General features: G+C 36.1%; 3 protein-coding genes and 1 long non-coding RNA gene across 6 annotated transcripts; 1 reads left to right on the forward strand and 3 right to left on the reverse strand.

The window, feature by feature from the left end:
• On the reverse strand, positions 362-2,537 carry LOC107631953 (pH-response regulator protein palA/RIM20). Its single transcript, XM_016335561.2, has 3 exons — positions 1,982-2,537; positions 864-1,901; positions 362-766 (listed from the first exon to the last, which is right to left on the reverse strand). The coding sequence occupies exons 1-3, from the start codon at positions 2,489-2,491 to the stop codon at positions 560-562; spliced, it is 1,755 nt and encodes a 584-aa protein (XP_016191047.1). The 5' UTR covers positions 2,492-2,537; the 3' UTR covers positions 362-559.
• Positions 2,884-5,870, forward strand: LOC110270481. Of its 3 annotated transcripts, none has more exons than XM_021120043.1 (3): positions 2,884-3,480; positions 3,563-3,720; positions 4,321-5,870. In XM_021120043.1, exons 1-3 carry the CDS (start codon positions 3,406-3,408, stop codon positions 4,439-4,441), a joined length of 354 nt encoding a protein of 117 aa, XP_020975702.1. In that variant the 5' UTR covers positions 2,884-3,405; the 3' UTR covers positions 4,442-5,870. The 3 variants fall into 3 exon arrangements, 2 of the variants coding, with proteins under 2 accessions (XP_020975702.1, XP_020975703.1); XM_021120044.1 differs by lacking the exon at positions 4,321-5,870 and adding an exon at positions 3,864-3,992; XR_002360086.1 differs by lacking the exons at positions 2,884-3,480; positions 4,321-5,870 and adding an exon at positions 3,864-3,992 and having other exon boundaries at positions 3,633-3,775.
• LOC110270482 lies at positions 3,521-4,314 on the reverse strand. Its single transcript, XR_002360087.1, has 2 exons — positions 4,184-4,314; positions 3,521-3,821 (listed from the first exon to the last, which is right to left on the reverse strand). It is a non-coding gene; the product is annotated as an uncharacterized LOC110270482 (long non-coding RNA).
• LOC107631952 (S-adenosyl-L-methionine-dependent tRNA 4-demethylwyosine synthase) lies at positions 7,226-10,359 on the reverse strand. Its single transcript, XM_016335560.2, has 7 exons — positions 9,406-10,359; positions 9,031-9,146; positions 8,449-8,624; positions 8,003-8,193; positions 7,832-7,918; positions 7,396-7,553; positions 7,226-7,291 (listed from the first exon to the last, which is right to left on the reverse strand). Exons 1-6 carry the CDS (start codon positions 10,249-10,251, stop codon positions 7,431-7,433), a joined length of 1,539 nt encoding a protein of 512 aa, XP_016191046.1. The 5' UTR covers positions 10,252-10,359; the 3' UTR covers positions 7,226-7,291; positions 7,396-7,430.

The following is a 13,210-nucleotide window of genomic DNA, read 5'->3' on the forward strand; positions in this document are numbered from 1 at the left end:
GAATCTCCTATCTTTGGTATAAAAAAAAAAAAAAACACGAAGTTAATACATGATTTATTATGTAGGTAAATTTTCTTTTATCGATAGTTATGTTTATATATAATTGAATGTAACTGATCAGTTAGTTTAGTTGTATAGGTTAGTATTTCTCCATTTTCATTCTAGCGATCGATTTACATTCTAACAATTTATTCACCAAACAATAAGAATATTCTAGATAAAACAATATTATTCGCTTGTTTAAAATTATTAGGCCTTGATGGAAATCGGAAACACTGAATAATAAGTTCAATTTCCCAATAAGCAACAATAACTAGCAATAGCTACGAGATCAGATCAGAGGCATACAAATCACTACAAATTGGTGATGAATAGGAAGGAATATATATTCATGCATCAACAAACAAAATCACGAGGATAATATTTCACAAGAAGAGTTCTAGTATCAACCAACAAAGTTCCAACATCCAATTTAAAAAAGTAAATTAGTTAATTCCTAGAATTTTCCTCTACGGTAATGTTCTAAAAGCTCAAGTTCTCCAATGCCAAATTTGGTGCCTCAGGTTGCGGCATTGGCCACAAGATTTCCATCCTTAATCTTGACGGGGCTAACCTCAGAGAGAAGGTCCAAGCATGGTGCTGCTCGACATACCCGTTGAAGCAGGGAGTGAGCAGTAGAATACCCTAAAACAAATTGTTGAGTGACATCACTCGATGGATCATAAGCTAAAGGAGGCCCAGATGTCGACGGATAATAAGCTGAAACCTGCATCATCTCAATCAAACAATTTAACAAATCAAGATTGACATCAATCAATTGTACTAAGAAAAGATCAACTGAAACGGTAGATGATCATACATACAGGATATCCAGATAATGATGGTTCATGAGGTTGGGGAACACGAAACATCAATTCCAAGTGGTGAAACTGAAAATCTAGGACATGGAAGTAGTGTCGTGACACGTCAATCGTGCCAGATGCCTTGCGAGACTCAAACATGGACATTAGATAGAACCAATACGTAGCATCCTTTTTGGCGTCCATGGCAAGGCGACGGCCTTGGACGGTGGTGAGATCGCAGGAGAGAGCAATGTGGGTGCAGATGGCTGCCAGGTTGAAGAGAACAGAGGCCTTCTCCAAATGGATGTTATGCTGAGAAGAGTGCTGTTGAGGGTTGATGGCATTGTACCAAACAAAGATAGGTGGGTTGGGTGAGGCATTCATAGGGAAGAAAGGCTCAATCATGCAAAGGCATTTGTAATAACGCATGAGGCAGTCACGGCGAAGGGGTAGCGAAAGGTCATCACGCAGCATCTCATTGCGCAATTTGTGTAGCATTTCCAGAAGGCCATCTACTCTCTCTGCCACACTCTCAGAGTATTTGAGGACAAAGTAACTGCGCAGGGACTCATAGAGATTCAAGGGCTCACTCTTCTTCAAAGGAATGAATGCAAGAATATCTGATGACAAAGAAACCAAGGAAGATGAGAGGATTGCCAAATCTGTTGGATAAGGAGGAGGCATGTCCCATGGGTAAGCCACCAGCTTTCCATACTTCATCATCTTGAAAGGATTGTACTCCGAGAGGTTGAGGTCAATGTACGTTTGTTTTCGATCTTCGTATAGCACCTTGCGTACCCTGCAGCAAATCCCTCTAACTAATATCTCAGGGACACATTCTGCATCATGATCAAGAGCACAAGATGTGACCGATCTGAATTTACGAGGTCGCTCGGATTTGGGTAGGATGGATGATTGCCTCTGACTAGCCTCCGCCTCAAAGAAGGTCGCCTTCTGGTAAAGATGAGTTACCCAGGTTTGGTCAAAAGAGTCGACATGTTTCCGTGCAGCCGAATCAGTAGGTATCAGTTCATATGCTCTACTATAAAGCTCATAAACCTACACATCATCCATCATCATCAATTCATCATCATTAGAATGATAAATAAATGTAAAATCAATCAAGAGTGAAGACTCACCGATCTAAACAATAGGGCACATCGGTGTTGTTGGAGAGCGTAACTGGCGTCGTTGTTGTTGAGTTCTTCCCGTAATTCCAGCTCGGAAGCCTGAGCGGAGAAGAGGAGGTGCAGAAACTCCGCGAAGACGAGAGTCAAATCGAGGGTGGCGACCACGTCCTTGGCAAAAACCTGCCAGAGTTGGCGGAAGAAATTGGCGGCAACTTTGAAGGCTTCCATTGCAAGGTGACGGCCAAGGGCGGTGGTACGGTCGCAAGAGGCAGCAATCTGGCTGTAGATGGCTCCGAGGTTGAAGACAACAGCGGCCTTCTCCAATTGGATGGCGCTGCGCTGCGAGGAGACCCCATCTTGATGATCAGGGTTGAAGGCGTCGTACCAGACAAAGAGAATGGGGTCGGCGTCGGAGGAGAGAGAGGTGAAGAGTCTCGCAACCATGGAAAGGCATTTAAAGTAGTGGAGGAGGCAGTCAAGTTGCATGGGAAGGGAAAGGTCCGCTCTAGGCTCCACCATGTCCCGGCGGCATTTGTTTAGGGTTTCGAGAACGCTTTCAACCTTACAAGGCCTGAAATAGGCCCTACTCAAAACAACCCGCCCAATAAAATTTAAAATAGTACAGCGTATTCTCTCTCCCTCCCAATACTTGGATTTATCCAAAAAAAACTAAAACCCTATACATGCTGCGAGTAACCATCCGAATACCAGGGATAATAAACATCTTATGTTATAAAAAGCTAATTTTGGATTCACTAAGGTTTGAACCCTTGACCTTCCGGATCTGGAATTCTTATACCATGTCCTGAAACCACTCATCCCAAAAGCGTAACTTGACAGGATAATGTAACACTAATAATAATATCTCTAATACTTTCTAAACCTTCATTGTACACATTGTACGCTTAGGTCATTGGCTCCCTATACTTTCTCACATACTGCAACTGCCTATCACAATCTTTTTTATCTTAATGGCCATATTGTTAGCGCCTGATGCCTTGTCGACAGAATAGGCTCCCACCAAAAATGCTAAACTTAGAACTAATTTAACTATATCGGAACCTTCGTCGCTGATACTGTCAATCGGAACTTCAACCAAAATTGTTGTTTTTACTCCTAGTCCTTGGATATTGGTACTATGAAACCCAATTTGAGAAGAGATCAACTACACTGACCTGAGAGAATTTTCTTGGATCCAAGAAAGGGAAGTTCACTTTCCTTTATCGACGAGACATGGCTTGACTTGGTGCTATCCACGGCTCCAAATGAAAGTCTATGATATCCTCCTTTAGTTGTAATCTGAAGCCACCATCGGTGACTCTTACGGTTGCTGTGGTCCCGCGCCATTGACCCTAGAATAAGAGGAAGGATTCGCACGCGTTTCTCCCTCTTCCTTATCGGGTTTGGTTCTTCTGGGTGTGCTACCTTGTGTCATGGAGCTACTTGCTAAAGTTGAGACAGGGATAATTTGCTTTGGAATGTTCATGTCAGCCACTTCAATTTCCGATGTAAGTTGTTCATGGGGATGATTGTGGTCGTTCCTGCTTCTTTGCTGCTCTAGCCCTGAATTATATCTCGCCGATTCTGCAGAGGGATAAAAGCCCAATCTGTTTGTTTGAGGAGTCTCATCCCGTAGTATCTCACGCAGCTCACTTGGAAGGTATCTACTCCAATTTCTCCTCAATTTTCCGTCCGACTCCAATGTTGCCGCAGTATGCGCCAGGTTGTTTGCCTCCCTGGAGACCCAAGTAAGTCTACAATTCTGCATCTCTTCCATCCAATCGAGAACGTCCCTCGGTATTGGTTCAGCTTCTCCTTCTATACTCTTTGATTTTAATGCTTGAATGATCTGTAAATTATATGATTCTATCAGTACTTTTTTGAAATGTAGATTCCTGGCTAAAATGATGGCGTCCTGGTTCAACAACTCCCGATCATTGTTGTTCATGGCGCCGTCGAATTATGATACCATTAGGAATCATTGAAATGGAATTGGATATGGATATGCAAATTCCGCACCCCTCCCGTCCCGCTTTTAATCCCTCTCTCTTTTAACTTTGCCGCATAAAAAAGTGCCTTGTGTTTAGCGTATTTATCTCTTCTAATAAGTTGTTAAGGAGATGTAACCTACCTCAAATCTGATGAGTGTTGACAAATCAAGTTTGGAATTTAAAGCAAAGTATTAAGGATAAATGATAGGCTTTTCACTACCTGAATGATCCAACCGGTCGATAATCAATTCCTCTGCATTTCCCCTGTTTTCATTCCATAATCCTTCTGCACCAAACGGAGTGCATGCACTAAGCTTTAAAATTATTGACATCAAGTGTAACTTCCACAAATTGCAGTAAAGCAGGTACTGATTTAGAAACGCAAGGCTTGGATTCGTGTGGCATTCATTGTTCAAATGCAATGATTTCTAGTTTTCTACAGAGAATAAGTCATCTTCTGAAGTGGATAAGCAGTTGAGCAAGTATCAATGCCATGAAGCTTGCAAGGATGTTGTCCCGAATCATCAAGTTAGTGAAAATCTAATAAATATCTTCATTCTTCACTCAATTCTATTCTTTACCAAATAAATTTTTGGAAGTGTCACATCCCACAGCATCTATAAAAAGATACATTTGAAAAACCAAAAGCTCATGAGCTTTCATAATTTTTTTTTTTGTGTGTTTTATAAGTCAAAAGTATTCAAAGAATATGGTAACCTTTTGTTGAGTACTTTAGTCTCTGTTTTATTTGTTTATTTTCTTAGTTTTCTACTGTAATAAGATTTACGTTTAATGTGTCGAGCTCTCTTTTAAAAAAAAAAAAAAAACAAAAAAACAAAAACCTTCTCTTAGTTTAAATTAAAAACTTACCTATTTAAATTAGAACATATTCTCTGACCCAAAAATGAAAAAAAAATAAATAAATAAAACACGATTAAATATTTTATGATATATCTTGTAAAAAATAAGTGTCTTATGAGTGGAGTCTTTTCATTAGAAAATATTAACGTATTCAAAATTTCAATTATTTTGTTTTTGTGTCAAAATTTTCAATTATCTGAACTTATTATAGACCTGATGTAAAAACTTTGTCGTCATATATTATAAGTGTTTCAATTCCAAAATTTCCCAACAAAATTCTAGCTTTTTGTCTTATTCTTATTGGCCGGAATATTCTATTTACCCAATCAAAATCCAAGATAGTCAACCAAATCATACATAGGTAACATAATAACATCTTGTATTCTATTTATTAAATTAGATTAAAGGTCTGATTAAGAGTTCAAATGGAAAAATTAACTCTTGCATCATCTTATTTACAAAATTGAGCATCGTCAGCTAAGAGAGAACTGAATTACTGAGTTGGTAGATCCGTAAAAGAGTTTTAAAATTACAAGAAGACAACCCTAGCTCAATTAATAAAACCATATGCCTTTTAATATGCTGCACCCGGATTCAAATCTTGGTGAATGTGCCAAGTGTTGAATATGAGCCTTTTAGTGTTGTGTGGGTGTGTGTAGCTGCACCCGGATTCAAATCTTGGTGAATGTGCCAAGTGTTGAATATGAGCCTTTTAGTGTTGTGTGGGTGTGTGTAGCGTTAGTGTGTTGTGATACCTAGCATTGGGGGTTGTCCAATCTATCTGACCACAAAAAAAAAAAGGTAAGACGACCTTACTAAAAGACTATTGTCTAGGAACTGCAGTGAAAAATGAAAACCCTAATACTGCAAATAGAGCAAGAAGTTCTACAAGAATGTGAGCCGGATGCTCAATGATTACTGGCATTTCCAGATTATTATTTACCGCCAAGTGTCTAGAAGGAATCAACTCGATATTCCAAAAGGGGCGAGCCATAGCCAAAAGATCGCGTCCAGAAGAAGAGGCACCATAGCCTTGCACCCACAAGTACCTAAGAGAAGGCGATTTGCAGCAATGGCTAGTGCACGCTCACTGAAAAAGGAACAGCCTCTCATTTCGAGTTTCTGGAGATTCGGACAGCCCCGTATCAGACTGTCCGACATAGCCAAGTAACATCCATCTGACATTTTGGCTGTATTGCCCAATGTAGCCGGCAACCCACCCTGGTCGGTAAAACCCCGGGTTGGAGAAAAAGAGCAAATCTTCTAAAGCTTGGTTTACTTGTATAGTTTCATGTTACACAAATGCTTAAACCTAGTGTCAATATGATTGCTTGCTACACAAGGTCATGTATTTGGTCCTAGTTTATGGTATCTTTCGCTAGGTTTAGTAAGGTTTGCAATTTCCATGCACTACTTAAACAAATAAATCAGAAATAGACACAATAGATTGTGTTAATAAAGACAAGCATATAACATAGCGTGTGAAAGAGTAGTGACCACTTTTCTATAAATTTTAGATAGAAATGGCCCACCGTGCAATTTGTACATCGAGGGCCATAAATATTGCACTAAAACTTTTCCTCCATCAAGGGTTTATTCTGTCCATTCCATTTCTATATTGTTTTTCTTGTTTTATCACTCTCGTTATATTGAGAATGACTAATAAATGAGTTTAAGTATAGACCACCATTTACAAAGACATGCTTCTTAGATTTTGTGTGTTTCAGTCAAAAAACAGAAAAAAAAAATCTCAATCCTGTGAAAATTAAAAGCAGTATGATTACCAATTGAATCATTTTACAGTTTTCAAAGAATTTAATTTTGATTGTCTAATAGTATGAACTATTTTTCACAAATCACAATCATCTAATTTTATCTATTTTTCAAGGATCAAGATCCTCCAAAGTAAAAAATTAGTAAAGTGGAAAAATGAAGAGTTAATCACTCTTAAATTAAGATAGTAGGATACACATTTCATTAAGTTACAAAATCAACGGTGATTAACCCCTAACTTTACTACTTTATCAATTTTCTCACTTTAAAGGATTTAAATTTGTTTTTTAATAACTATTTATGTGAAAAATAGTTATTTTTACTAATGTAATATGAAAATCAAATCCTTTTCCAAAATATTAAAGGAAGAAATAAATGGCAACACAAATTAGTCTTATAAACAATTCAAAAATTCAAACAACTCAAACATGGGAAGAGAGCTTGTGCTCGTGAATTTACTGCCCTAAATTGGGGAGGGTAGTTTTTGTTATGCATACTAAAAAAAAGACAAAATAATTTATATTTGTAGCTAATTACAAAAATAATCTTGATTTATGTAGGTTAGCACACAAATCAGACAAAGTGGTACTAACACTTGTCTTGAGCTAAAGGTTAAGATGGCAGATTAATTAAATTAGCTTTCACATCAGCATGCCAAGGCACATTTTCCATCGTCAATTTTGATGTGGCAGAGCTGCAAAAGAAAATCAAGAGATAATTGTCACTGAATGGTGCTTTTGACACACAAGAAGATATCTTGAGCAAAGAGGGTGCACAGAAGAGAAGGAAGAAGCATACGAGCCAAATATGTAACTCCCTTGATTTCAACAAAGTCAAGGCTCTCCAATACTAAAGAGCTTGTAATAAGCATCAACATCTTCAGTGTTCCAACCTTTCACCAATGTCAAGCGGTATACAGTTCTTTGATGTTTTTCCTTGAGGGCTGTCAAGGAATCCTGGCACATAATAGACCAGTTGATCAAGAGAACATAGAATATATCAAATGGCAACATAAAATAAAATGATATAGGATAAAGGGACCATATACTAAGGATCCTCAATTTGAATCCAAACCAGAGCTTGGCAACATCAGGTGGAAAAACTACATCTCTATAAAACTGTAAGTGAAATTACACATTTTACATCCTATGCTTATTGTTATTGATTACTGTGATGATTTGTTATCAGAATATAATTTCACACAGTTTTTCACTGACAATTAAAATGGACTCACAATGAATCGTTCCCAGAAATCTCCAAAGAGTGGCCTATCAATTGCCTTCAAGGAGTCTTTTGTTGCAGCATCTACACTGACATATAACTGCAAGACACAAACAAGAAAATTAAGTTTGGCTCGTATAACAAGCATGTTTTAAGATGTGAAACTCTGGAAGCTACACAAAACCTGGGTGAGAGGCTTCATTGACTTTATTTTATCTGGAAACTGTGCATTTGTCACCAGAAAAGTGGAAATTCTCCTTTTGTGCAGTTCATCCACAAGTGTATTTATCTCTGGATACATAATAGGTTCCCCAACAAGAGATAATGCACAATGTCGTGGTGTAAGACCTTCGTTTAGTCGCTCCAGGGTAACTCCTACGAAAAAGTAAGTAGAGTGGATCAATTTAAGTGATGACAAAGATATTGATTCTCCCACCACAACAGCACACATGCATATATTTGGAGGTGAGTCCTAAAACTGAAGTCATTACATGCATAAAAGTGCAACCTCTAGCAAAATATTGAAATAGGAAACTTTTTTGTCAGCTCTATTGTCTAACTGTGTGGGTTCATCAATCAGCAACATAGCTTCATACTATGAAATTATCAAGCATAAAAACATAAATTTACCAGGAACTCCTTTCATTTGTTTAATCATATTTGAATGCATCTCTATTGCAGAATTTACAATCTCTATTGGATCATCCATCTTCCATTGCCAACTTTTTCCCACCGGATTTGTGTGATGTCTCCAACAAAAAACACATTTATTTGCACAGGCCAGGCTAGGGGTTGCCTCCATGCACCTATTCATTCAAAAAAAAAAAAAGGGAAAACCAAAAGCAAATGTTTAGTGAAAATGATTCCAAAATACCAATGACTGGATAATAAAAGTAAGGCTACTACAGTATGCCAAAGTAACAATAATATACCACATGTTTTTCTTCTATATATTTATTTATTACCTTATCTTCCTTTTCTGTTAATTTTTTTTTAAATTATTGATACACTACAATGTGATGAGATTTACTCTTACATTACAGAGCGCAGTATTATAAAAACTATGAAGCTCAGGCATAATGAAACTAACGTAGTGAATAAATATCTATAGTTGCCATCTAAAAGAAATCTAAAAGTTGTAGCACCTCAAGCATAATGAAACTAACAGCACCTAAAACAAATAAAAGAGCACAGTAAGGCAAGTTACTTTACCTATGGCTCTCAATACCATAGAATGAATGCTTGTAGCAACCACCCCGTCCTCGAAGCTGTGACTTGGTCCATCTACAAATCTTAACACCGCTATGCGAACCAATAATTTTATACCCCTGCAAATTGACAGTGAACATCAATAAACCAATATATGAAACTCTAAAGTCTAATATGCTTGCTTCTCTAAACCAATAATTTGCAAATAGCAAATTTCTGCACGGCATTATATCCATAGATGTCATTATATAAAGTACAACCTAATGGTTTTTAGATCACATTCCGCAATTTTTAGCAATTGTAGTAGTTACAATACCATAGCAACACCAACTGTATCTGCAATTTGAAACCAATACTATTACAATGATGATATTATACCTGCTTCTCTAAATTAGCTCTAATAACTGGAGTCACCATTTCCCTTTGGCCATTCACTTTTCCATTTCCATTACCATTACTCTCAGCTGCCGCTGCCGTCTTCTTCCTTGGTGGCACCTTCCCAGCAATGTCCTCAAGATCAACAATTTCCTCTTCCTCCAAATCACTCTCTCCTTCAGATTCCTCCTCAGAATCATAAACCCCACACTCCAAATTACCATTAACCCCATTTTCCAAAACCTTGCCTTTCAAAAAACCAACAACCTTCTCACACCACTTCTCAAAATCCAAATCCAATTCACCACCATCAACATCACCTTCCCCTAAAGGCACAACCTCACTCCCACCCAAATCCCTAATCTGCTTCACAAAACCCTTAGCCACCGCATTGAACCTCTCTCCATAAGCTCTACTCCCCACACCAAACACCCCGAACCTACAACCCTTCAGAAGCAACGCCCCAACCCTAAAATCCTTCACGCTCTCCGCGAGCCACGTGGCAAAAAAACGTGCTCCAGAAGGTGGATTCCCATCTTCCCAAGTCGAAGCAACGATGAGAACTAGGGTTTCTTTCGGTAAGTCTTCGGGCTCGTAGCTCTGAGCATCTACGAGGTCGAAAACGACGCCGTTTGAGGCTAAGAGATTGTGGAGGCGCTGTGCTAGGTTTTCGGAAGTTCCGGTTTGTGAAACGAATAGGATTTTGCCACGTGTAGTGTGTTTTGAAGAGAGAGTGAGGGTTTTGAGGTGGCGCAAGCGGCGAGACTTGTAGAGGAAGTAGAAGGTTGTGGCGGAGAAGAGAGCGAGTAGCGTCACACGCGCTGGGAAAGAAGACAATGCAGAGGGCATTTTAGGTATTTCCTTTTTCTCTTGCAGCGCGCGGTGGTGAAACTGAAACAAAGGAATGGGGAAGAAGAAGAAGAAGACGGCGTCATGAAACGAATTGTATGATTAATGGGCTTTAATTTAAACATGATGGCCCAATACATTATGGGCTCCTCTTTAATTGGCTCATTGTTTTTTGGGACTTGTGTTTTGGGTTCAGTTTACCATAAACAAAATCAAATACCAACAAAAAAAGTTCTGTCAAAAAATAAATAAATAAATTAAATCACCATGAGATTATTTGTTCCTATAAATCTACTTCCTCTTTGTTTGTGTCCAATTTTATTTTCTTAATATAAATTTCTTTTTAACCAAGTTGGGTTGGTCTAGTGGTTAGCTCACTAGTCAACAGGTAATGTCACTAAGGTAGCGTTTGTTATTGGAGATAGGAGACAGAGACATGAATAGTACATGTTTAAAATGTGTTTGGAAGCAGAGACATGGACACAAAACACATTATCTCTAAGACAGTTTTTTATATTTTTGTGTAAATTCTTTTACGATAGGACAATAATGGACACGGGATTTGAAAGAGTGGATACGGACTTTTTTATAAATTTTGTTTTTTTTTTCATAGATAATTTTTATTATTTCACTATTATCCCTTCTTTTTTTTTCTATAATTAGTCTTGAAACTTTTGAAAAATAAATATTATTAAAGGTAAAATTAATCTTTTAAAATGCTAAAAAATAATTTATAAGTTGTAATTGATTTTATATAATTTGAAGAAAAATCAGTTTTTAGACAAAAAAATTAATTTTTTAAATAAAAATAGATTTTTATGTGCAAAAACTATTTTTTTTTCATGTAAAAATGGATTTTATTTTTAAAACTGATTTTTTATTTAAAATTAATTTGGCTTATTAACCTAAACAAATTTTTTTATTAATCAAATTCATATCTATTTTTTATTAATCTTAACCATATGTATTCCTACATATTAATAATAAATTTAAAAATAAAATAAATATAATTATAATTTTATTTTAATATAAATATTATTATATTTTTTTTATTAAAATTTTTGGTCTCTTCAAACATTTTTTTAAGTTTTGTCCGTACTCCTACGTACTCTCATTCTCTATTAAATTAGTTTGTACTTAACGTAGAAAATTTAGAATCAATTATTATTTTAGTCATTTCATATAATACACATACAATAATTTTTAGTGTTTCCGTCTTATTATCTCTGTCTCAGTGTCATCCTCTGTCCTGTTTTTGAAAATAAACGCAGCCTAACATACCAAAGTGTACTGTTCCATGAATCCTAAATTATACACTATAAATATCCTCTCACGCACCAAATGTTTCAAGATAATAACAAAAATAAAAAAAAATATTCTAAGTGGAAGATATAAATCATTATAAATAATAAAAAGATCCATATATTTAAAAAGTCAAAAAAATAAGTGCAAGATATAAAGTTAACTTGTATTTTAATGAAAAATAAAATAGTCTAATTCAATCCATAACTTCTAATAAAAAAGGTAATAACGTCCTAAATTTGCATGACAGACTGCTGCATCTTTTTATTTCAGTCAATGACAGCGAGTTTCTCTGTGATATCCCACTTTGAGTTATTTTCGTTATTCACCAAATTCACAGCCAGACGCATTCTTGTGTAATCAGAAATAACCTAACAGACAGTAACAACGATATTACAAAATGGAACAAATATAATTTCATTGACAATGTTATTTTTATTACCCATGTCTTATTACCAAGGTTCCAATAGCGAGTGAGCTGCATCCATTGAGTGACCCAAATACCACAGTTATTTCTTTGCCACAATTCAATGCACATATTAACGAAGGAATATCACAAAATAACAAACTGCCAGAAAATTGAATTTTTACTTTAAAAAATGGTAAATTTAAACGTACGATTTGGCAGATTGTTGCGGGACATCTGGTTCTCTGAATTTATACTTTGAAAATTGAATGTTTCTAAAGGAAGGTGTTTCACCAAAATTCTTCTCGGACAAAAATTCCTCTAGGTAATTTAACAAAGTGTTAATGACAATCTTACGCTCTGTCACCAATCTGCTCTTTTTGAAAGAGTCCAGATATTTCACGACCTCGTTCAGTAAATCAACCACTATGAGAAAGCAATGGCTATTGAGGTGAATTGGCACAAAAATCTACAACAACATTCAGAAAATAACCTTAACTATAAACAGTCATGAAATATTATTATATGAATTAATTGAAAGTTCAATAAAATTAACCAACCTGATGTAAACTGGCAAGGTCCCCCATGAAGTTCTGTTTCGGGCTTACCACAATTTGCTGCCATGAATATTAAACTAAGTTAGGAATCTTATTATGTTTTTTGTCTACCTGGGAAAATATATTAAATTTGAAGACTAAATTTCGATATGCCAAGGAACTTAACAGAAAATGTTGGTGACAGAAACCATTGGTTGGCATGTATGTTTCCTTTTGGCCCAAAATGTCCTTTGGTGAGCATCGAACAAACTAAGGTAAGAACCTATGGAGTACAAAAAATCAGAGTTATTCTGCACCAATCCAAATTTGATACTTTTACAAGGATAATAAATAAATAAATAATGCAAAATTAATTCTTACATCACCAATTATTGGATTGCCGGGCATTATAGTCAGAAGAGTCTTGCGTGTGCCACTACAATGATCGTTTGGAACAAGCACTTCTCTAAATTCATAAAATTAGAATATTATACTATAGTGGTATAGTAGGTTATATAAAAATTATATAAAAAATTAAATATTAACTAAAAATAAAAAGTTAATTTTACTTATTCTGGATCTATATTTTTTCCAAATATATAGGCAGCAATGGCCAATTTTTTATTAAAAAATTTCATCTCTTTAGTTGGCCGAAATACAAGGTCTAAACACTATAAAAAAAATAGCAACAAAAAAAAAAGTTCAAAGTTAATTA

This window comes from Arachis ipaensis, chromosome B03 (assembly GCF_000816755.2).
Source record: "Arachis ipaensis cultivar K30076 chromosome B03, Araip1.1, whole genome shotgun sequence".
In the NCBI taxonomy this organism is placed as follows: domain Eukaryota; kingdom Viridiplantae; phylum Streptophyta; class Magnoliopsida; order Fabales; family Fabaceae; genus Arachis; species Arachis ipaensis.

Bases quoted from the DNA above. Each gene is read 5' to 3' on its own strand.
- LOC107631952 (XM_016335560.2), bottom strand. From the start codon at position 10,251: ATGCCCTCTGCATTGTCTTCTTTCCCAGCGCGTGTGACGCTACTCGCT. The intron at 8,194-8,448 runs GTAAATTTATGT...ACTTTTTCGTAG, and splicing joins ACAAATGAAAGGAGTTCCTG to GAGTTACCCTGGAGCGACTA. The intron at 7,919-8,002 runs GTTTTGTGTAGC...TGTGTCTTGCAG, and splicing joins CAATGAAGCCTCTCACCCAG to TTATATGTCAGTGTAGATGC.
- LOC107631953 (XM_016335561.2), bottom strand. From the start codon at position 2,491: ATGGTGGAGCCTAGAGCGGACCTTTCCCTTCCCATGCAACTTGACTGC. The intron at 1,902-1,981 runs GTGAGTCTTCAC...GATGATGTGTAG, and splicing joins GTGCCCTATTGTTTAGATCG to GTTTATGAGCTTTATAGTAG. The intron at 767-863 runs GTATGTATGATC...GAGATGATGCAG, and splicing joins CATCATTATCTGGATATCCT to GTTTCAGCTTATTATCCGTC.
- LOC110270481 (XM_021120043.1), top strand. From the start codon at position 3,406: ATGGAGCTACTTGCTAAAGTTGAGACAGGGATAATTTGCTTTGGAATG. The intron at 3,481-3,562 runs GTAAGTTGTTCA...CCGATTCTGCAG, and splicing joins CAGCCACTTCAATTTCCGAT to AGGGATAAAAGCCCAATCTG. The intron at 3,721-4,320 runs GTAAGTCTACAA...CACAAATTGCAG, and splicing joins TTGCCTCCCTGGAGACCCAA to TAAAGCAGGTACTGATTTAG.